Source organism: Salmo trutta, chromosome 31 (genome assembly GCF_901001165.1).
Source record: "Salmo trutta chromosome 31, fSalTru1.1, whole genome shotgun sequence".
Taxonomy (NCBI): domain Eukaryota; kingdom Metazoa; phylum Chordata; class Actinopteri; order Salmoniformes; family Salmonidae; genus Salmo; species Salmo trutta.
Window position 1 is genome coordinate 835,717 of NC_042987.1, and position 25,054 is coordinate 860,770.

The window sequence follows — 25,054 nt, forward strand, 5'->3', positions numbered from 1 at the left end:
TGGAAGCAAACCACTCGATTTCGTCTCTACGTTATATTGGCATCTAACACGTCACCCTCCCTAGGAGAGGGGGTGACCTCGACAATTTATTATTAAAATGAGAGGCTGCCTGGATCTTTAATTTAAAGACCCTTGCTCCCTTCGGTCTCAACGTAGACTTTGATCTGAAGCCATTCTTGTGATTTTGCTATTGTAAATGTTTGTAGGCTTATGTTGCCAAATTATATCTATGATCGTATGCTATCCATTTATGTTTTTTGTATGCTATGTTAATATATGAGGATTAATCAATGATTATCAGGCCACACCCGGCCATGATTACAGACACCTGTGTGTGTCTTTTGACACTATATAAAATGAGTCACCCCGCAGTGTTTGTCATTATACCCCGATGAAGACGGCTTGTCTGTCGAAACGTTGGACAACATTTTTCCGTCTGAGCTCCTAGTGTGCGGCTCTCCTTTATTTTTTTTAAAGTGTTCCACTCCGCTAGCCAGTACCTCGCCTAAATAGGTGTGCGTTTCTTTCGCCTCTATTTGACCGGTCATGCTTATCAGTCTATGGGTTTATTTGCATCATTTAGTGGAATTAAAATGGCGCGTGTGTATTTTCATTAGTCGTTATGATTCTTAATCAGATACAGATACAGAGCCTATTTTAAACGAAAAATCAGAGTGCGTGAGAGCTGCTGCTACATCTCCTGTTGCTGCTGGAGAGAAACATGCTTTTATGAGCCCCATCATTGCGCAACAATTCTAAATGAAATCTCATGTTAAAAACAGATTCGATGTTCACGATTAAAAGAGCTGCTCTTTTTATTTCTCAACTGGTAATTGAAGCACATAGGCAACAGTAGGAAGGCTTCAGCGAGTCACACTTTACAATGTGAGCTGGAGACAGTATGCATTTTGAAAACATATACCAAATTGTGTGAAACCTGAATGTTTTACTTCATATTACAGGAAAATAAATAAAAAACATGACTGAAACTTAAGTCAATCTCAGATTGATTGTCTGGGGCCAAGTTAACCTCCCCTTTCATGTATGTAAGTCAGTCATGACTATCGTGCTTTGATTCAGAGGTGTTGGGCTAAATGCAGAAGACACATTTCAGTTGAATGCATTCAGTTGTACAACTGACTAGGTATCCCCCTTTCTTTAGGGAAAGAGGATAATTTTGTACATGTATTAAACTGAGTTTGACTAATTCCAGTCCCCTTGCTTATGGGGTCCGGGGGCCTCCCCAGATAATTTTTATGTAGAATGACTGAAAAGCTAATTTCTGGTGATTTTTAAAAAGGACATTCTACTCCAAAATGAATGAAAATAAAATGATGCTGACACCATCTAAAATATAATTTCCACCTCCAGAAATGGCCCCAATAACATATTGGTACAATTATTAAGTTATTGGACCATGCATATAGCCTGTGGTCTATTATCAGATGTGCTATTAGCAAAAAGCATGATCACCTGTAGCCTAACTGATGCAGCACAGTGACTATAAAATGTACATAGGGTGAAGCATGGGGTTTGTCCATCTGCATTTATCCCATTGGATACAACATCCTAATTGTTATTATTAAAAATGTATATTAATTATTATTCACTTAAATTCGTTTTTTTGGTTTCTATTTCAAAGTATGTCATTGCCTTTTTAAGATGTCATTGCCCCTTTAAGAGCTGTTTTGCGCAGCTGCGCCTAAACCATTCCTGAAACTCTGGTTGTAAAACTGCACTTGTAAAACGATGCCACGCGCGCAATTGAAGGAGCAGAGAAATAAACGTGGTAGAAATGTAAAACGGACCAAAATAATTTCAAAAGTGTTTTCCAGTGATTGCATTAAGAATTGTTGTGCACTGACTGCTTGTCAAAATACAATGTTTCCCTCCTATGGGTCTCCCAGCATGAATGCACCTTGAGAGGAATATTACTCTAACATAGAACACACAACAACAAGCAGACTAGGTCACTAGGTAAACTATTCTACTATGGGGTTGTCTGATTTAGTTTTCATAACATTACATGGCAAAAATAGTAGAACTGGAAAGTTACATCCGGAGTGATAAAGTATAGGCTTTGAATTACTTTGCCAGCAGCTACTTTACCAGCAGCTACACCGCTATTTGAGTTGAGCACAGCGTTGGTTCCCTTCATCTGAACATCAGTGTCAGCAATAATCTTGCATGTCAGTTCACTGCGTAAAGGAAAATACAATATTTGAGAATCCATTTTTTTATATTAGGCTGTCATCTCCAAGTCAGAGTTTTCAACTAATTGTATTATGAACCTAACATTTGCGCATAGCCTACTGGTGCGCTTACAATGCGTATTAATACAAGTTTAAAATGTTTTAGGCTAAATGTTCTGATCTGTTGCATCAGTCTTATTGCTTTTTAAAGTTTTTTTTATGTACTTGTTGTATGAATTTAGGATCTATCATTCCACAACTGTCCAGGAGTCTGTTTGGTATAGGCTATCCTCGCACAGAAGGACACGCTGACCAATAGAATAGGTCAACTTTTCTACTATGGGGGATAGTAGATTGACATGGACTAGTGATTTTGCTGTTCGTTACTTGTCTTGTTGGCTGAGGAAAAGTAAATGTCTTCAAAGTCCACATCAGAATTCGGTAAGAAGGCCACGCCATTGCATCATTGAGTTGCATGTTCTGTTAAGATGAATTCCCATAATCTAAATGTGATTTCTGTCATTCTGAGTACCATGGGAGGACGCCCTAATCAGGTTACGCAGCCAATGCATATGGGTCCGGTAAACATCTCAAATGTCTGGTAAATTAAAATGCTGCTGGTCAAATGTCCCCGACACATTCTCCCAATGGAGATTGCACACCCCCCTCAGAGAGAGAGAGACGCAGTGGCATGTGAGCGCTCATATTTCTCAACATGTTTTTTTTGACAAAAGGATAGATTTGGAGTTAGATAAACTTGGATTTTTCAGCAGGTACATATGCAGGATGCTACCCTCCATAGCATGGCCTTCGCTCCAGATCAAAACTCCAAACCTACAACCTAATTTGTTTGTTTGTTATTTTTCCAAGCTATACAGAGGGTGCTCTGGCAAACAAACAGCAGAGACCTGAGAACACTATCCAACCTGGAACTGAGTGAGTAGTGTTTGTTCTGATGCTATTTTGAAAGCCAAGAAGAAAAATAAAAAATAAAATAAAGTACATTACAATGATATATTTTATTTTAAATGGAGACTGAATGCTGAGTTAAGACTCCCAGGCTTGCAAGGACAGACCAGATGCAAATTCAACTAGCACTAAGGTGTGAAGTGAAAAGGTGTTGAGGCCTTTGGGCCCAACAAGTGGCAGGAGTCTTTGAAGCACCCTTTGAAGCCCCCTCCAGCTGTTCAAAGACCATTCACTAGCATTTTCTACAAGAAATCTGCCTCCAGAAATACAACTACCGTTGCACTGCTGCTTGGATTCCACCTGGCGATCTAATCACCGTCTGTCCTGGTTGTCTCCCCCTGTCTGGTACAGGTACCCCAACCACACTCCCCCCTCTCTCCCAAGCTTTTGGTAGCCTCCAGCACTCACACACTGTTGGGGCGAGTAACTCTAAACTTACAATGGCTAGCCCCAAGTCGTTTTGGATTTTATTTTTTTCTTGTGCATTTTGCCTCATGACTCCTGCATATTTTGTTGACTACAAACTTTCTTTACCCAACCGTGGGACCGACTATGTTTTTTCCCCACACTTGGGACTCTGACTCTCTATTGGTTACACAGACTTTTGGCCTCCCATCCTATTCTAACTACCTCTCACCAGCTTTGTATTCATGTTACCTGATGAAATTGCTGTACAATATGATCTTGTTGCCATCTGATGCACATTCAGATGTCATAAATCAGCGCTGCAGAGCTCTCCCTGTCCTATGCCGTGCCTTGATTGTATTACTGTTGATGATATCTGGAAATGTGCATGAACACCCTGGCCCATCTACTGTTGCTAGCCCCAATTCTGATTTGTGCTCTGCTTCACTGATTTCTGCTCTCGTAAAATCATGGGTTTTCTGCACGTTAATACTAGAAGCTTATTACCCTAAAATGGATCATTTGAAAGTGTGGGTTCACAGCACCAATCCAGATGTGTTGGTCATTACTGAGACGTGGTTAAGGATGAGTGTTTTGAATACCGATGTTAACCTTTCTCTTTATAACCTTTTCGGCAAGACAGATCTTCCAAAGGTGGGGGAGTGGCAATTTTTACCAATGATCACCTTTAGTGCTTGGTCTTTCCCCAAACAAATTGATTTGCTGGTTTTAAGCATTCAACTTTCAAATAACTCTTTGTTGACCTGTTGCTGGGTGCTATCGTCCTCCATCAGCACCGGCCTGTACCCTACCTGCCCTAAGCTCTCTCCTGGCCCCTTACACTAAGTCTGTATTTGTCCTGCTTGGTGACCTAAACTGGGACATGCTTAAACCACCTGAGCACATGGCTAGCTCTTCAGTCACCACTTCATTAAGTCAGGATTCCTATTTGACTCTGCCATGCCTTTGCCCGTCCAACATGTCCTCATCTCCCACCCATTCTAATGCGACTATCCCCGATGCTCCTCCCTCTTTTTCCCCTGCCCCGCTACAAAGTTTCTCCCTGCAGGCAGTCACTGAGTCCGAGGTGCTGCCTTCCAAGCAATGGGTACCTCCCCAGAAAAGAGAGACAGGCTTGGCGATGATCAGGCAGCAACCTTAAAGAAGAAAGGGTCTAAACCATCTGACCCAGATGTTTTTTTGGGGTCAAGTTTAAGGAGCTCCTTTAGCAGCCACACTTCATCCTTTATTTAAAGGGAGAGATCAAACTAATCCTAACTGTTATAGGCCTGTTTTTATTTTTCCCTCTTTATCAAAAGTGTTGGAAAAACTTGTCAATAATCAACTGAATGGCTTTCTTGATGTCTGTATTATTCTCTCGGGTATGCAATCTGGTTTCCGCTCAGGTTATAGATGTGTCACTGCAACCTTATAGGTCCTCAATGATGTCACCATTGCCCTTGATTCTAAGCAATGTTGTGCTGATATTTTTATTGACTTGGCCAAAGCTTTTGATACGGTAGACCATTCCATTCTTGTGGGCCGGCTAAGGAGTATTGGTGTCTTTGAGGGGTCTTTGGCCTGGATTGCTAACTAAGTCAGAGTGCAGTGTATAAAGTCAGACAATCTGCTGTTTTAGCCACTGCCTGTCACCAAGGGAGTACCCCAAGGCTCGATCCTAGGCCCCACGCTCTTCTCAATTTACATCAACAACATAGCTCAGGCAGTAGGAAGCTCACTCATCCATTTATATGCTGATGATACAGCCTTATACTCAGCTGGCCCCTCTCCGGATTTTGTGTTAAATGCTCAACAACAAAGCTTTTTAGTGTCCAACAAACTTTCTCTATCCTTCACCTTGTTCTGAACGCCTCCAAAACAAAGGTCATGTGGTTTGGTAAGAAGAAGGCCCCTCCTCCCACAGGTGTGATTACTACCTCTGAGTGTTTAGAGCTTGAGGTCGTCACCTCATACAAGTACTTGGGAGTATGGCTAGACGGTGCACTGTCCTTCTCTCGGTGCACTGTCCTTCTCTCAGCACATATCAAAGCTGAAGGCTAAAGTTAAATCTAGGCTTTGTTTCCTCTATCGTAATCACTCCTCTTTCACCCCAGCTGCCAAACTAACCCTGATTCAGATGACCATCCTACCAATGCTATATTACGGAGATATCATTTATAGATCGGCAGGTAAGGGTGCTCTCGAGCGGCTAGATGTTCTTTACCATTCGGCCATCAGATTTGTCACCAATGCTCCTTATAGGACACATCACTGCACTCTATACTCCTCTGTAAACTGGTCATCTCTGTATACCCGTCGCAAGACCCACTGGTTGATGCTTATTTATAAAAACCCTCTTAGGCCTCACTCCCCCCATCTGAGATATCTACTGCAGCCCTCATCCTCCACATACAACTGTTCTGCCAGTCACATTCTGCTAAAGGTCCCCAAAGCACACACATCCCTGGGTCGCTCCTCTTTTCAGTTCGCTGCAGCTAGCAACTGGTACAAGCTGCAACAAACACTCAAACTGGACAGTTTTATCTAAATCTCTTCATTCAAAGACTCAATTATGGACACTCTTACTGACAGTTGTGTCGGTTTTGTGTGATGTATTGTTGTCTCTACCTTCTTTCCCTGTGTGCTGTTGTCTGTGCCCAATAATGTTTGTACCATGCTTTGTGCTGCTACCATGTTGTTATGTTGTGTTGCTACCATGCTGTGTTGTCGTCTTAAGTCTCTCTTTACGTAGTGTTATCTCTCTTGTTGTGATGCGTTTTCTCCTATATCTATATTGTATGTATTTTAAATGTTTAATCCCAGGCCCCCGTCCCCGCAGGAGGCCATTTGCCTTTTGGTAGGCCGTCATTGTAAATAAGAATTTATTCTTAACTGACTTGCCTAGTTAAATAAAAGGTTACATTTTCATATATTTTTTTTAAAAATGGAAACCCTGACACAAACACTTCAAGTACACTGAGCAAAAGGCTGAAGCCAGTCTTCAGGTCTCAGGCAATGTTACTCATCCCTCTAGCATAGTTAACCAGTGAGACGGTTGATTCCCGGAATAAGGAGAGAATAAGCAGGAAATCCGGGAATCCTCTAACCAGGATTTCTGAAAATATGTAGCTGATGTGAGAAAGACCTTTAAATAAAAACAGGCCTATAACAGTTAGGATTAGTTTGATCTCTCCCTTTAAATAAAGGATGAAGTGTGGCTGCTAAAGGAGCTCCTTAATAACCTCTTACATCTAGATGTTCCGCTAGCGGAACACCTCGCCAATATCCAATGATAGAGCGTGGCGCGAATTACAAACTCCTCAAAAATCCAAAAACGTCAATTTTTCAAACATATGACTATATATACCCCCTGTATATAGCCTCGTTATTGTTATTTTATTGTGTTACTTTTTATAAATGTTTTACTTTAGTTTATTTGGTAAATATTGTTCTTGTAAAAAAAAAAACTGTAAAAACTGTTCTTGAACTGCACTGTTGGTTAAGGTCTTGTAAGTAAGCATTTCACGGTAAGGTCAACACTTGTCGTATTCGGCGCCTGTGGCAAAGTTCGATTTGATTTGATCACACGCCCACAGAAACTCACTGGTCTTCGTTGCGGAACACGCCCCAGATAACACTGACTCCGATGCAGAAGGCTGACAGCAGCAGCATGCGGACCTGAGGCCTCTTGTGGCAGTAGGGAAGGTTGTTCTCTGGGATCCTATATACATACACAACAAACCAGGAATATATTAAAAGTTGGAAAAAGTAAAAAACCAACAATAGTTAGAGAAGAGTAAACTATTTGCATTGATTCCGTTTGTTTTTAATTGGTTGATTGAATAGGCCTACTCTTCTTATGATTTGTGTTGTTAGGTTGATTAGGTACCACTTAATCTGTGATTATGAACAGATCTTTGTTAAGTTTATTTGATAAGTCTCTCACCTGCACTTGCCAAAGGGAAGTCTCCTCACAAAGGGCCAGAGACAGCTATAGAGGCCAACAGACGAGGCCAGGCAGAATATCCCAATGATGATATACACTAAAACGACAGAGAGCTCGAGGATTAGCATACACACAGAGAGAAATGAACAGGAGGGCTGTGGCTAAAGCGACAAACAAAAAAAGGTATGTAGAACTCAGATCGATTGTCTGTGGGGCGAAGTTAACCTCCCCTTTCATGAAAAAAGGCATAACCATCATGCTTTTAGGGAAAGAGGATTAAATCTAGTACATGTATTAAACTGTGAGTTTGCCCAATGCCAGTCATTTTCTCTGTGACAGAAAACTTTAACCCCTGCAGGAAGGGCATTGTATTTCAACTAGCTTATTATAATGTAATTACTTATTTTTTTACAGACAACTGCAAAAACAGGTAGAGAGAAAGAGAGACATGGAGAAAGGCTGAGGGAGGCGGACAGACAGACAGAGCGAGAGAGACAGAACGCTACAGGTAGAGAGAGAGGTAGAGATAACGACAGCTACAGGTGTATATCTAGGTGTGTACCAAGGTGGTCGTAAAAGAAGTAGAGCAGCACCAGCATCGAGCAGCACATGACCACAAACACAGAGATCATGATGGGCGTCACGTCCACCGTCTCCTCTTCCTGCTTCTCCGTGCTGTCGTCACGCTTGTGCTTCATGTAGCGCCTGCAGAGGGACACAACAGGGACACGTGAGGGAGGATGCCTCTGGGATGCCGAACTGACCTCTGATCAGTAGAGGCAATTTCACTCTAGCCCTCTCTCTCTCTCCACTCTGCTCTTAGTCACCCCAGCAATGGCCACTCAGCCTTGCAGTGTAGCTGGCTCTTTCCCTCTGGTCAACATCACTACTGAGTCACTCTACTGAGTCACACAGCCATGCCCTCCACTCCACATAGAATTGTCTCTTCAGACAACACAAGGATTCACTCAGCCTTGCCCTATGACACTGCCTCCACACACAGTAGAATGAGTCTTCAGACTGCAATTCAGTGGAATAACATCGGACAAGATTAACTGTGTTGGGTGGGTTTTCCCCAGAGATGATAACTAGGGATGTGCAGCTGACTCTATACATGGGCTCTAATACGATACAGGAACGATCCATTTTCATTTGAAACAATTCGGTTTGATTAGAGAACGAATCGATGCGATTCTGTAAGATACACTAACATTTGTTGCATAAACACATACATTTTCCATTCTAAATTAAGAGCCCGAGGCGGAGGATATACGGCTCCCTCGGGAACAAGCCCGACCCCAGTGATCTGCGTGAAGAGGCAGCGAAAGAGAGGCCGGAGGGCGGGCTGCCTTCTGAGGAGTAGGAGGCGATCGAATAAACCCCCACTCCCCTCAATTCTGCGAGCAAACATGCAATCTTTGGACAATAAAATGGACGAGTTATTGGGAAGATTAAACTACCAATGGGTCATTAAAAACTGTAACATCTTATGCTACACGGAGTCGTGGCTTAACGACGACAATATCAACATACAGCTGGCTGGTTATACGATGTACCATGTGGCTCAGTTGGTAGAGCATGGTGTTTGCAACGCCAGGGTTGTGGGTTCGATTCCCACGGGGGACCAGTACGGGGGATTTTTTTTTTAATGAAATGTATGCACTCACTACTGTAAGTCGCTCTGGATAAGAGCGTCTGCTAAATGACTAAAATTTAAACATGTAAATATAACAGCGGTGTCTGTTAATAAGACAAGAGGCAGCGGTCTATGTATTTTTGTAAACAACAGCTGGTGCACGATATCTAAGGAAGTCTCGAGCATTGCTCGCCTGAGGTAGAGTTTCTCACGATAATACGATGTACCGTGTGGCTGGTATAAAAGTAAACTTCTGAAGACAACTCATCTGGCTATACCTGCTGAACAGGGCTTACAATATATTTTATTTTGATTGTTCAGGTTCACCATCAGCAATGGTTTTGGTAGTTATGCTTTAAACAATCAGTGCATTTGGTCATTTGTAGATAAACAGGGTAAAGTTGATAATTTCATAACGAGGACGGCAATCACGTTTGCGAAGCGCACTGCATGGCCGAAGCGAAAAGAGCACGCCGTAGAAACGTTTGAACAGTCAAAACCATTCGATTTTGAGATGGGAGGGAATCCAAAGTTGTACTACATATTCATTGGATAATTTGTAAATGTTAAATATTGTTACATTACTAGCTCAAACACTTAATCTGAAAAAATGACAAGTGATGGTGATTTCAGAACCAAAGTGGGGGGACAAAAAACATAGGCTCCCCCCAATCTGATAGTGGTAGTGGGTCGATAGATGCCGAGTCTCCCTTTGGCTCAGCTCAGGTGCCTACATAGTACACACCATAGACATACATAATTTACACTCTCACACACACACACACACACACGTCAGCTCAGACAGCTCCAGCTCATGAGCTACATCAGCAGCAGATATAAATTTAAATCAAATCAAATTTTATTAGTCACATGCGCCGAATACAACAGGTGTAGACCTTACAGTGAAACGCTTACTTACGAGCCCCTAACTGACAGCGCAGTTCCAAATAATACGGATAAGAATAAGAGATTAAAGAAGAGCAATAAAAAATAACAATATATACAGGGGGGGTGCCGGTACAGAGTCAATGTGCGGGATCACCGGTTAGTTGAGGTAGTATGTACATGTAGGTAGAGTTAATTAAAGTGACTATGTATAGATGACAACAGAGAGTGGCAGTGGTGTGGAGAGGGGGGCAATGTGAATAGTCTGGGTAGCCATTTGACTAGATGTTCAGGAGTCTTATGGCTTGGGGGTAGAAGCTGTTTAGAAGCCTCTTGGACCTAGACTTGGCGCTCCGGTACCACTTGCCGTGTGGTAGCAGAGAGATCAGTCTATGAATAGGGTGGCTGGAGTCTGACAATTTTCAGGGCCTTCCTCTGACACCGCCTGGTATAGAGGTCCTGGATGGCAGGAAGCTTGGCCCCAGTGATGTACTGGGCCGTTCGCACTATCCTCTGTAGTGTCTTGCGGTCGGAGGCCGAGCAGTTGCCATACCAGGCAGTGATGCAACCAGTCAGGATGCTCTCGATGGTGCAGCTCTAGAACCTTTTGAGGATCTGAGGACCCATGCCAAATCATTTCAGTCTCCTGAGGGGGAATAGGTTTTGTCATGCCCGCTTCATGACTGTCATGGTGTGCTTGGATCATGTTAGTTTGTTGGTGATGTGGACGCCAAGGAACTTGAAGCTCTCAACCTGCTCCACTGCAGCCCCGTCGACGAGAAAGGGGGCTTGCTCGGTCCTCTTTTTCCTGTAGTCCACAATCATCTCCTTTGTCTTGATCACGTTGAGGCAGAGGTTGTTGTCCTGGCACCACACAGCCAGGTCTCTGACCTCATCCCTATAGGCTGTCTCGCTGTTTGCCGGTGATCAGGCCTACCACTGTTGTATCATCGGCAAATTTAATGATGGTGTTGGAGTCGTGCCTGGCCGTGCAGTCATGAGTGAACAGGGAGTACAGGAGGGGGCTGAGCACACACCCCTGAGGGGCCACTGTGTTGAGGATCAGCTGGGCAATGTTTTGTTACCTACCCTGACCGCCTGGGGGAGGCCCCTCAGGAGGTCCATGATCCAGTTGCAGAGGGAGGTGTTTAGTTCCAGGGTCCTTAGCTTATTGATGAGCTTTGAGGACACTATGGTGTTGAATGCTGAGCTGTAGTCAATGAACAGCATTCTCACATAGGTGTTCCTTCAGTCCAGGTGGGAAAGGGCAGTGTGGAGTGCAACAGAGACTGCATCATTTGTGGATCTGTTGGGGCGGTATGCAAATTAGAGTGGGTCTAGGGTTTCTGGGATGATGATGTTGATGTGAGCCATGACCAGCCTTTCAAAGCACTTCATGGCTACAGACGTGAGTGCTACGAGTCAGTAGTCATTTAGGCAGGTTACCTTAGTGTTCTTGGGCACAGGCACTATAGTGGTCAGCTTAAAACATGTTGGTATTACAGACTCGGACAGGGAGAGGTTGAAAATGTAATTGAAGATACTTGCTCGTTGGTCAGCGCATGCTCGCAGTCCACGTCCTGGTAACCCGTCTGGCCCTGTGGCCTTGTGAATGTTGACCTGTCTAAAGATCTTACTCACATCGGCTGCGGAGAGCGTAATCATACAGTCTTCCGGTACAGCTGATGCGCTCATGCATGTTTCAGTGTTATTTGCCTCGAAGCGAGTGTAGAAGTAGTTTAGCTCATCCGGTAGGCTCATGTCACTGGGCAGCTCTCGGCTGTGCTTCCCTTTTACATTTACATTTTATATTTTAGTCATTTAGCAGACGCTCTTATCCAGAGCGACTTACAGTAGTGAATGCATACATTTCATAATTTCTTTCCGTACTGGTCCCCTGTGGGAATCGAACCCACAACCCTGGCGTTGCAAACACCATGCTCTACCAACTGAGCCACACGGGACAAGGCGAAGCTGGGCACAGTGCGCAGTTGGACAAGGCTACTGATATTGCCTGGGGTTATCCGACAGTTACATGCAGTTCGACGCTGAAAGAGAGGACGCATCAGTTGTCACAAAAGATGAGCGGGGCCTCCCAAGTGGCGCAGTGGTCTAAGGCCAGAGATTCTGGGATCGAGTCTAGGCTCTGTTGCAGCCGGCCGCGACCGAGAGACTCATGGGGCGGCGCACAATTGGCCCAGCGTCGTCCGGGTTAGGGGAGGGTTTGGCCGGCAGGGATGTCCTTGTCCCATCGTGCACTAGCAACTCCTGTGGCGGGTTAGGGGAGGGTTTGGCGGCAGGGATGTCCTTGTCCCATCACTCACTAGCAACTCCTGCGGCAGACCGGGCGCAGTGCACACTGACACGGTCACCAGGTGTACGGAGTTTCCTCCGACACATTGGTGCAGCTGCCTTCCGGGTTAAGTGGGTAGTGTCAAGAAGCTGTGCGGCTTGGTTGGGTTGTGTTTCGGAGGACACACGGCTCTCGACCTTCGCCTCTCCCGAGTCCATACTGGAGTTGCAGTGATGAGACAAGGCTAACTACCAATTGGATACCACAAAATTGGGGAGAAAAAGGGGTAAAAAAATATTTTTACATTTAATTCACAAAAAAAAAACATTTGCTAAACATTTTAGCAAATCGGCAATTTGTAGCATTTTAATCTATTTTCTGACAGGTGCGCGGTCAAATGCACTTGTACCTTAAACATTTGAATCAGGGACTGATGCGTATCGGTGAATCATTACATCCCAAATGATAACCCTTGATAATTAAACCATGGTCTAAATGAAGCCCCCCACCACACTTCCCTTGTAGTCTCAGAGCACGCTGCTTTCCACAACTGTCTGTTGGAGTGGCTTAGGGTGGTCTAGTGGTCTACGCTGCTGCCTCCAGATCACATATACTGCTGCAGCATTGATTTGAATCTGGCCCAATGCCATTTCAGCGCACACGCTCTCCTCTATTTTCCTCTCTACCTCTTTCCTATCCAATAAACAAAAACACAAGTGACCCGTTAATTTAAAAAAATATTACATACATACATACATACATACATACATACATACATACATACATACATACATACATACATACATACATACATACATACATACATACATACATACATACATACATACATACATACATACATACATACAAACATACATACATACGGTTTCTGAGCTTGAACAATTATTAATCATTAGTTATAAAAGAGACATGAGGGGTGCCATAATGAAGCTTGGGAGAGGCTGAATGCAGGGAAAATGGTCACATGTGGCAATACTGATAAGGGGAGGAACTGTTTAAGGCCCATTTCACTCAGCTCCCTGCCTAGCAATAATGATGCAATGTGTAGTGATAAGGAGACTCCACCAAAAGTTGGGTATGTATACTACCATGGGTGAAACCATGTCTTTGTCTAATACAGCTGTATTGAACCTCTGGGCAGAAAAACTTGGTTTAAAGCTTTCATAGTGTCCGTTGAGTTTGTACTCTGAAAATTAGAAACTATTAATTTATATATACACAGTTAAAGTCGGACGTTTACGTACACCTTAGCCAAATACATTTAAACTGTTTCACAATTCCTGACATTTAATCCTAGTAAAAATTCCATGTCTTAGGTCAGTTAGGATCACCACTTTATTTTAAGAATGTGAAATGTCAGAATAATAGTAGAGAGAATGATTTATTTCAGCTTTTATTTCTTTCATCAAATTCCCAATGGGTCAGAAGTTTACATATACTCAATTAGTATTTGGTAGCATTGCCTTTAAATTGTTTAACTTGGGTCAAACGTTTTGGGTAGCCTTCCACAAGCTTCCCACAAGAATTTTGATTAATTTTGGCCCATTCCTCCTGACAGAGCTGGTGTAACTGAGTCAGGTTTGTAGGCCTCCTTGCTCGCACAAGCTTTTTCAGTTCTGCCCACAAATTTTCTATGGGATTGAGGTCAGGGCTTTGTGATGGCCACTCCAACACCTTGATTTTGTTGTCCTTAAGCCATTTTGCCACAACTTTCGAAGTATGCTTGGGGTCATTGTCCATTTGGAAGACCCATTTGCGACCAAGCTTTAACTTCCTGACTGATGTCTTGAGATGTTGCTTCAATATATCCACATAATTTTCCTACCTCATGATGACATCTATTTTGTGAAGTGCACCAGTCCCTCCTGCAGCAAAGCATCCCCACAACATGATGCTGCCACCCCCGTGCTTCACAGTTGGGATGGTGTTTTCCGCTTGCAAGCCTCCCCCTTTTTCCTCCAAACATAATGATGGTCATTATGGCCAAACAGTTCTATTTTTGTTTCATCAGACCAGAGGACATTTCTCCAAAACGTATGTTCTTTGTCCCCATGTGCAGTTGCAAACCGTAGTCTGGCTATTTTATGGCGGTTTTGGAGCAGTGGCTTCTTCCTTGCTGAGCGGCCTTTCAGGTTATGTCGATATAGGACTCGTTTTACTGTGGATATAGATACTTTTATACCTGTTTCCTCAAGCATCTTCACAAGGTCCTTTGCTGTTGTTCTGGGATTGATTTGCACTTTTCGCAACAAAGTACGTTCATCTCTAGGAGACAGAACGCGTCTCCTTCCTGAGCGGTATGACGGCTGTGTGGTCCCATGGTGTTTATATTTGCGTACTATTGTTTGTACAGATGAACGTGGTACCTTCAGGCGTTTGGAAATTGCTCCCAAGGATGAACCAGACTTATGGAGGTCTATAATTATTTTCTGAGGTCTTGGCTGATTTCTTTTGATTTTCCCATGATGTCAAGCAAAGAGGCACTGAGTTTGAAGGTAGGCCTTGAAATACATCCACAGGTACACCTCCAATTTACTCAAATGATGTCAATTAGCCTATCAGAAGCTTCTAAAGCCATGACATAATTTTCTGGAATTTTCCAAGCTGTTTAAAGGCACAGTCAACTCAGTGTATGTAAACTTCTGACCCACTGGAATTGTGATACAGTGAATTTTAAGTGAAATAATCTGTCTGTAAACAATTGTTGGACAAATTACTTGTGTCATGCACAAAGTAGATGTCCTAACCGACTTGCCAAAACTATAGTTTGTTAACAATAAATTTGTGGAGTGGTTGAAAAACGAGTTTTAATGACTCCAACCTAAGTGTATGTAAACTTCGGACTGTACACACACACACACACACACACACACACACACACACACACACACACTACCAGTCAAAGAAATGTGGACACACCTACTCATTCAAGGGTTTTTCTTCCTTTTTACATTGTAGAATAATAGTGAAGACATTAAAACTATGAAATAACACATATGCAATCATGTAGTAACGAAGAAAATTGATAAACAAATCAAAATATAAAATATATTTGAGATTCTTCAAAGTAGCCACCCTTTGCCTTTGACAGCTTTGCACACTCTTGGCTTTCTCTCAACCAGCTTCATGAGGTAGTCACCTGGAATGCATTTCAATTAACAGGTGTGCATTGTTAAAAGTACATTTGTGGAATTTATTTCCTTCTTAATGCGTTTGAGCCAATCAGTTGTGTTGTGACAAGGTAGGGGTGGTATACAGAAGATAGCCCTATTTGGTAAAAGACCAAGTCCATATTATGGCACGAACAGCTCAAATAAGCAAAGAGAAACAACAGTCCATCATTACTTTAAGACATGAAGGTCAGTCAATCCGGAAAATGTCAATAACTTTGAACGTTTCTTCAAGTGCAGTCGCAAAAACCATCAAGCGCTATTTATTTAGAACTCAAGGCACACTTAACTACCATGGCTACCACAGCATTCTGCAGCGATACGCCATCCCATTTGGTTTGCGCTTAGTGGGACTATCATTTGTTTTTCAACAGGACAATGACCCAACACACCTCCAGGCTGTGTAAGGGCTATTTGACCAAGAAGAGTGCTGCATCAGATGACCTGGCCTCAACAGTCCCCCGACCTCAATCCAATTGAGATGGTTTTGGATGAGTTGGACTGCTGAGTGAAGGAAAAGCCGCCAACATGTGCTCAGCATATGTGGGAACTCCTTCAAGATTGTTGGAAAAGTATTCCAGGTGAAGCTGGTTGAGAGAATGCCAAGCTGTCATCAAGACAAAGGGTGGCTATTTTCTAGAATCTAACATGTAAAATATATTTAGATTTTTTTAACACTTTTTTGGGGTACTACATGATTCCATATGTGTTATGTCATAGTGTTGATGTCTTCACTATTATTCTACAATGTAAAAATAGTCAAAATAAAGAAAAACCCTTGAATGAGTAGGTGTCCATACTGTATATATCTGCCACACTTCTTGATGTCCTTGCTGATACTACTACCACCAGTCTCACTTGTTGTTGTCCTTACTGCTACTACTACTACTACTACTAGACTACTACCAGTCTTACTTCTTGATGTCCTTGCTGCCGGCCCAGTATCCTCCGATGGCCACTGTCCCCACAGCCATGAGGAAGATGATGACCATGTTGTAGTCCAGGACAGGCTCGCTCGGGGCGTACATGGCCACCTCTCGGCCCTGTCCAAACGTCTGCAGGGGACAAGAACATGGCATTTGGGTCAATTTATTGATATTTGTTAGTCAAGTTAATTTTCAAACATTAAGTTTGTTTGAACAGAGTCACATACATGAGGATGCAACATGCCAACCGCGGCAAATAAAACATGTCATAAATAGAACTGACCTGGTATCTTACCCTCAATGCTTTCTCTACATGTTAGAGACATCTCTGATCTATAAGATATATGCTTTACTGAACATTGCACAATCCCACATTGTGCCTTGCTGAACAGTGTTGATGTAGCCTGGTCCCATATCTGTTTGTGCCATCATTCTACTCCTTGACACTCCTTGTCATGCCAAACAAGCATGATGGCTGGTACCCAGGCTAATATTGGTTGGTCTCCCCTCTCACCTTACTTATGTCCAGCATGTCAGTGTAGCTGAGCAGCGCCACAGGGATGTCAATCTTCTCATACTGAGTCTTGTTTCCTGCCGGTGGGGTCTTATCAGGAAAAATAAATGAGCAAATACGGTACAGAACCAAAAGCCTTTTGGAAAAATCTTTATTCAATCTATTATTCATACACCAAGTAGGCTACTAGGACAGATACACACGATGACCTACAGTCACCTCTAAAATGATTGGCACCCTTGACAAAGCAAAAAAGACTGTATAAAATAAATAATACAAATACTGTGCTATATTGTATGCTCAAATTATATTATTTTCTACTAATGCAATTGTTCAGAGAAATATTTTTGTTTAACAAGTAAAACATCCAGAAAAATAGGTGTCAAAATTATTGGCAGCACTGTTTTTAATACATCTTTTTCAAAAATATTTCATGAATTTGGAGAACACATTGGGAGGGATCTTAGACCATTCCTCCAAACAGAATATTTCCAGATCCTTGATATCCTTCAGTCTGCACTTATGGACTGCCCTCTTCCATTTAAACCACAGATTTTTTAAATCAGGTTCGAGTCAGGAGACAGATGGCCAATGCAAAATGTGGATTTTGTGGTCAATTAACCATTTCGTTGTGAATTTTGAAGTGTACTTGGGGTTATTGATCCACAAGTTTCAGCCTCCTGGCAGAATCAGACAGGTTTTTGGCTAAAATATCCTGGTACTTGTTAAGGTCAACGGCATCAGGAACTCTACCTAGGGCCGCAGGACCAGTGGAAGCAAATCAGCCGCATAACATCAAAAAGATCCACCACCATATAGGTAGGTACCAGTAGGTATGAGGTTATTTTCTGCATACTTCTTTTGACGCCAAACCCACCACTGGTGTACATGGTTTTGAGACTTAGTGACCCGAAGATACCAAGTTCTGTAATTTTCCAACTTTGGCTCTTAGATTTTTCTTTGACTCCCAAACCATCTTCTTCACTGTGCATGGGGACACTTGCGTCCAATACCAGGCAAGTTGACCACTGTTCCAGTGATTTTAAACTTCTTGCCCTAATAGTGGTAAGTGGTATATTTGTTCATTTTTCTAGCAATTTTTGTTGTACCTAATGCCTGATTTATGAAGGTGAACAACCATTTGTCTTGTCTTTGCCTTTTCTCATGGTGATGGATGTCATACATTGTACATGCGTGTTACCAAATTTTTATACCCCCAGTGAAACGGGAAGACATGGAAGGCCACAATACAGTACAAACTGAGATTATTTTAAGTAGAATGTTATTACAGATTTTATTTTGTTTGATTTAATTTCTAAGAATCTTTAGGGGTGCCAATAATTTTAACATCTTTGAGAAAACATATATTACTTCTTAAAAAAAATCGTTTTCTCTAAGCAATTGTATAATATTTCATACAATAAAGCTCAGTATTTATATCATTTATTTATACAGTCTTTTTTGCTCATCTTTATCAAGGGTGCCAATAATTTGTGGTAACTGTATAACCTGAATACTAAGGTGTGTCCCAATGCTCTTATTCTGCTTCTCTCCTTCCAAGCCTATCAGAACTGCAGTAGTGAAGATCAAAGGGAACAGGAGAGATAGCTAAAGAACATAGCCTTCCCTGTAGCTCAGTTGGTAGAGCATGGTGTTTGCAACACCAGGGTTGTGGGTTCGATTCCCACGGGGGGCCAAGTACGAAGAGAAAAAAATAATAATAATAATAAATGTATGAAATGAAAATGAAATGTATGCATTCACTACTACTGTAAGTCGCTCTGGATAAGAGCGTCTGCTAAATGAGTAAAAATGTAAAAATGTAAAAATGTAAACATAGACAAGTATGGAACCACAGACTAAAATGATAGGACTTGCTGAATGATATGGTTTGACTCTTACTAGCCTGTCTTTGCTGAATGATATGAGTTGATTCATGCCAGCCTGTCTATATGAGTAGTCTCTTACCAGCTTGTCTTTGCTAAATGAGTTGACTCTCACCAGCCGGTCTTTGCTGAATGATATGGCCAGTAATGTAGTTGTAAATGCTGATTGCCATTCGCGGGAAGTAAAGTTGCACTCCCTATACTTTCAATGCCTTTTTTTCTGCAAAAGGTGGTTGAACACAAATTTGGTTTTACCCTCTAATACACCATTGGATATGACTCTTACCAGTCTGTCTTTGAAGAACAATTCACCTCTTACCAGTCTGTCTTTGCTGATGATGAGCAGCCCTTTAGCTCCGTTGAGCTGGGCCAGGCGAACCTTCTCGTAGAAAGTGCAGTTCCCCCTCATTACCATGGGGATACGATTGGGGAAGCCCCCCTCCGGGACTTCCGACGAGGAACACAGGACTGACAGTGTCAGGTCATAGATCTGGAGACGGGACTGGAGACAAAGGATAGGTTAACAATGGGGGCTGCTCGCAATGTTTCAACTTGTCAGGGCAGCTGTATTTTGAGAGTATCCAGCATATAGCACAAACACACACGAATGTTTGTCCGACATCTCTCAAGAAGTTAGGTTACTCCACCACTTACTGCTTTGTTGAGGTGCTGAGGTAGACGAGCCCACTGGGAGTTGAAGAAGATGCAGTAATCTTTTCCGTTGCTCTGGCCTTTGTTTCTGAAATTGGCCATGCCATATTCCCCGACAACCTGGCATAAGAGAATTAAAATTATTAACAGACAGTGGTCAGAAGATCTTAAGATGTTTCAGACTGGCCTAGACCTTGATAATGACTTTCAGTTCCATTACATTACACATAAGAGTCATTGGACGAAGGTGTAATGTTCAGACCGAGCCCCGACACTCAATCGGAACCAGTGGAGGCTGTTGAGGGGAGGACAGCTCATAATAACGTCTGGAATGGAGTCAGTGGAGTGGTATCAACCACATGGAAACCATGTCTTTGATGTGTAGGATACCATTCCATTGACTCCATTCAAGACATTATTATGAGCCGTCCTCCCCTCAGTAGCCCCCACTGGTCTGAACATTAACATGCATCGCTTGCGGTACGGTTTTGGAAGCATAAGGACCGTACCCTTCATATAAGCAAAAAATCATTAAAAGAAAACTACAGGTTAAATTGATACACACTTTTATAGGGTTAGTGTTCCCACACAGCCATATCTCCATGTTACAGCACATTTACGGAAGACAGAAGGACCACCTGTGCTAATTTGCTCTCTAGCATGCTCCGAACACCTGTGTAACGGAAGAAGGCTGCCAGAAACGTGTTGTCACCAAAAAAATACTGTGATGAAGCCGGTTATAACACTGTACAGTAAGTGTATATTTTGCATTTGGCAAATTATTTGGATGTAATATTAAAGTAAAGGGCTTTATGTTTCTAAAACGGTATCTAAATTGAGAATCGATACACGTTTAGATGGAGTATTTGGCTGTTTTGGCTGCCAGAGCCAGTCTACCTCTGAAAATAACAAGGTCCTTGGACTTTAAAGTGACAATCAGCAGTAGAAACAATAACAAAGGCATGTCCCCGCCCCTGTTTTGGGAAAAAGCTGATGATAGGGCTGGAGAAATGTAACCACCCTCAAATTCATAGACAGAGCTATGATGCAAGGACTGACCATAAATGATATCAAAATTATAGTTTTAAACCTCTACGGGATCGGTGTCCCCCCACGGGACGGTTGAGCTAACGTGCGCTAATGTGATTAGCATGACGTTTTAACCTGTTAGGGCTAGGGGGCAGTATTTACACGGCCGGATAAAAAACGTACCCGATTTAATCTGGTTACTACTCCTGCCCAGTAACTAGAATATGCATATAATTATTGGCTTTGGATAGAAAACACCCTAAAGTTTCTAAAACTGTTTGAATGGTGTCTGTGAGTATAACAGAACTCATATGGCAGGCCAAAACCGGAGAAGATTCTGACCAGGAAGTGGCCTGTCTGACAAGTTGTTGTTCTTCTTGCCTCTGTTTATTGAAGACTGAGGTTTGAAGACTTGACACTTCCTACGGCTCCCATAGGCTCTCAGAGCCCGGGAAAAAGCTGAACGATATCGAGGCAGCCCCAGGCTGAAACACATTATCGCTTTTGACAAGTGGCCGATCAGAGGACAATGGGCTTAGGCGCGTGCCGGAGTCGACCCCATGCTTTATTTTCTTTCGTCTGTTTACCTAATTGCAGATTCCCGGTCGGAATATTATCGCTTTTTTACGAGAAAAATGGCATAAAAATTGATTTTAAACAGCGGTTGACATGCTTCGAAGTACGGTAATGGAATATTTAGAATTTTTTTGTCACGAAATGCGTCGTGCGCGTGACCCTTCTTTACACTTCGGATAGTGTCTTGAACGCACGAACAAAACGCCGCTGTTTGAACATAACTATGGATTATTTGGGACCAAACCAGCATTTTTTATTGAAGTAGAAGTCCTGGGAGTGCATTCTGACGAAGAACACCAAAGGTAATCAAACTTTTCTAATAGTAAATCGGAGTTTGGTGAAGGCTAAACTTGCTGGGTGTCTAAATAGCTAGCCCTGTGATGCCGGGCTATCTACTTAGAATATTGCAAAATGTGCTTTCACCAAAAAGCTATTTTAAAATCGGACATATCGAGTGCATAGGGGAGTTCTGTATCTATATTTCTTAAAATAATTGTTATGCTTTTTGTGAACGTTTATCGTGAGTAATTTAGTAAATTGTTAGTAAATTCGCCGGAAGTTTGCGGGGGGTATGCTAGTTCTGAATGTCACATGCTAATGTAAAAGCTGGTTTTTGATATAAATATGAACTTGATTGAACAAAACATGCATGTATTGTATAACATAATGTCCTAGGTGTGTCATCTGATGAAGATCATCAAAGGTTAGTGCTGCATTTAGCTGTCTTCTGGGTTTTTGTGACATTATATGCTAGCTTGAAAAATGGGTGTCTGATTATTTCTGGCTGGGTACTCTGCTGACATAATCTAATGTTTTGCTTTCGTTGTAAAGCCTTTTTGAAATCGGACAGTGTGGTTAGATTAACGAGAGTCTTGTCTTTAAAATGCTGTAAAATAGTCATATGTTTGAGAAATTGAAGTAATAGCATTTCTAAGGTATTTGAATAACGCGCCACAGGATTCAACTGGCTGTTACGTAGGTGGGACGATTTGGTGCCACCTACCCTAGAGAGGTTAAGTAACAAGAACATTTCCCAGGACAAAGACATATCTGATATAGGCAGAAAGCTTAAATTCTTGTTAATCTAACTGCAGTCCAATTTACAGTAGCTATTACAGTGAAAGAATACCATGCTATTGTTTGAGGAGAGTGCACAGTTGTGATCTTGAAAATGTAATAATAAACCAATTAGGCACATTTGGGCAGTCTTGATACAACATTTTGAACAGAAATGCTATGGTTCATTGGATCAGTCTAAAACTTTGCACATACACTGCTGTCATCTAGTGGCCAAAATCGAAATTGAGCCTAACCTGGAATTTTTGTGACCTTTCTCTTACATTTCAAAGATGATTAAAGAAAAAAATACTCCTTTATAAAGTGGTCATCTCTGTATACCCGTCACAAGACCCACTAGTTGATGCTTATTTACAAAACCCTCTTAGGCCTCACTCCCCCCTATCTGTGATATCTACTGCAGCCCTCATCCTCCACATACAACAACCGTGTTGCCAGTCACATTCTGTTAAAGCTCCCCAAAGCACACACATCCATGGGTTGGTCTCCTTTTCAGTTCGCTGCAGCTAGCGACTGGAACGAGCTGCAACAAACACTCAAACTGGACCGTTTTATCTCCATCTCTTCATTCAAAGACTCAATCATGGACACTCTTACTGACAGTTGTGGCTGCTACGCGTGATGTATTGTTGTCTCTACGTTCTTGCCTTTGTGCTGTTGTCTGTGCCCAATAATGTCTCTACCATGTTTTGTGCTGCTACCATGTTGTGCTCTTGCCATGTTGTGTTGCTACCATGCTATGTTGTCATAGGTCTCTCTTTATGTAGTGTTGTGGTGTCTCTCTTGTCGTGATGTGTGTTTTGTCCTAGATTTTTAATCCCAGCCTGGTTGTGAATGAAGTTGTCAAGGAAGTGAATTTGTGTTTATACAGGACCTACCCTCCGTATGGAGACTGGTTCGCATTTCCAGAGCAAGCATAAATTGTTTTTAAGACTGGCCACACTAACGTTAACTGTGCGTGCAGTACCGCATCTTTCCAACACCAGTTAACGTTAGCTAGCTAGCTTTACTCTTATGCACAAGCTTAGCTAGATATTTCTCAAAGTGACAATACCAGCAGACACGATATGAAAGGCGTATAAACGATTAGAAAATGAATCTTAAACCACCACATTACTTAAATGATCAAAGTCATGTTACACAAGGATTTACAGAGGACATCTAGCAGACTCTGAGTGGCGCAGCGGTCTAACATGCTGAACAGACCGCCCGCGTGCGTCTTCGCGCGCATGTTGATTTTGTCCACCCACACCAGACGCGATCAGGACACAGGTTGAAATATCAAAACAAACTCTGAACCAACTATATTAATTTGGGGACAGGTCAAAAAGCATTAAACATTTATGGCAATTTAACTAGCTAGCTTTCTGTTGTACAGGGATATAAACATTTGGTTGTTATTTTACCTGAAATGCACAAGGCCCTCTACTCTGACAATTAATCCACAGATAAAGAGGTAAACTGAGTTAGTTCCTAATAATCTCTCCACCTTCTGGCTTCTTCTTTTGGCTTTATATGGCGGTTGGCAACCAACTTTAAGGTGTATTACCACTACCAACTGGACTGGAGTGTGGACCTCAGTTCATCTTTCAATCACCCAAGTGGGTATATGCTCCTAAAAACCAATGAGGAGATGGGAGAGGCAGGACTTGCACATGTCAAGTGTCACACATAGAACCAAGTTCTATTTTAGCATCTGGATACGCAGATGCTCGTTGATGCACACGCGATGCGAGCGGTGTGGTCAGCATGTAATGCACTGCATCGCAGTGCTAGAGGCGTCACTACAGACCCGGGTTCGATCCCGGGCTGTATCACAACCAGCCGTGATCAGGAGTCCCATGTGGCAGCGCACAATTGGCCCAGCATCGTCCGGGTTAGGGGAGGGTTCGTTGTAAAAAACGATTTGTTCTTAACTGACTTGCCAGTTAAATAAAGGTTAAATAAATACACAATAAAACGAGCCCTGTGTAGCTACGAATATTCTCAGCGCCCTACTGTACCTCGACTAACCTGTACCCCCGCACATTGACTCGGTACCCCCTGTATATAGCCTCGTTATTGTGATGTAATTGTCTTGTGTTACTTTTTGATTTGATTTAGTTTATTTAGTAAATATCTTCTTAACTCTATTTCTATAACTGCATTGTTGGTTAAAAAAGGGTACGCATTTCACGGTAAGGTCTACACCTGCTGTATTCGGCGCATGTGATAAATAAAATGTGATTTGATTTGTACTCAATCGTTGGTGTATGTTAGCATGCACGCTAATTACCTTGACAAAAGTACACGTACTGACTGTTTAGATTGTTTTACAGATTAAGGCCGCATTATATTGGGTGAATAGACATGAGACCAATCTCACCTGTTTTATGAGAATAACTGCCCAAACCAGGTTTAGCGAAGCCTTCATGTTGCTTAGCTTATTGTTATCTCCCCATTACCCACACTACTCCGGTCCGGTCGTGACTAGTTACCACAGCCACAAAATCATAAGTATGGCTAAACTCCGCCTATTTCTAAAAAGTATCTTCTTAAAATCAGTTTTTAACCGAACCTTAACTACACTGCTAACCTTATGCCTAAACTTAACCTTAAATTAAGACCAAAAAGCTCATTTTTGTTTTCATGAATTTTTTTTTTACAATTTTTTTTTTTTTATTGGAGAAAAATCAGTATAAGAATTATACAAACAGACAATGATAACATATGCTAGGGGGTACAACAAACGACAGATTATACAAAGACCTTAAAAGGTGCACACATATTGATTGTTTTAACAGCTTTCTTATTAGAAGAATGTATAATGGTCTTAATGTACTGCTCGAATTCCTTATAGAAAACACAGAAGGGTTTTTTTATTAGTGAATTTACATTT

General features: G+C 42.2%; 1 protein-coding gene across 3 annotated transcripts in view; it reads right to left on the minus strand.

The window, feature by feature from the left end:
• sppl2 (signal peptide peptidase-like 2) overlaps positions 1 to 24,661 on the minus strand; it is a 45,687-nt gene extending 21,026 nt beyond the window's left edge. For 2 of the 3 annotated variants that reach the window (XM_029724768.1, XM_029724770.1), the window contains exons 1-8: positions 24,542 to 24,659; positions 19,498 to 19,614; positions 19,163 to 19,345; positions 16,958 to 17,047; positions 16,433 to 16,572; positions 8,075 to 8,217; positions 7,513 to 7,609; positions 7,171 to 7,287 (exon numbers count right to left, since the gene is read on the minus strand). In XM_029724768.1, coding sequence (XP_029580628.1) covers positions 7,171 to 7,287; positions 7,513 to 7,609; positions 8,075 to 8,217; positions 16,433 to 16,572; positions 16,958 to 17,047; positions 19,163 to 19,345; positions 19,498 to 19,614; positions 24,542 to 24,589 — 935 coding nt within the window. In that variant the 5' untranslated portion in view covers positions 24,590 to 24,659. Of the gene's footprint in view, positions 1 to 7,170; positions 7,288 to 7,512; positions 7,610 to 8,074; positions 8,218 to 16,432; positions 16,573 to 16,957; positions 17,048 to 19,162; positions 19,346 to 19,497; positions 19,615 to 24,541 lie in introns of all 3 variants that reach the window. The other variant, XM_029724767.1, reaches the window with a different exon arrangement.
• Between the last annotated feature and the right edge of the window lie 393 nt (positions 24,662 to 25,054).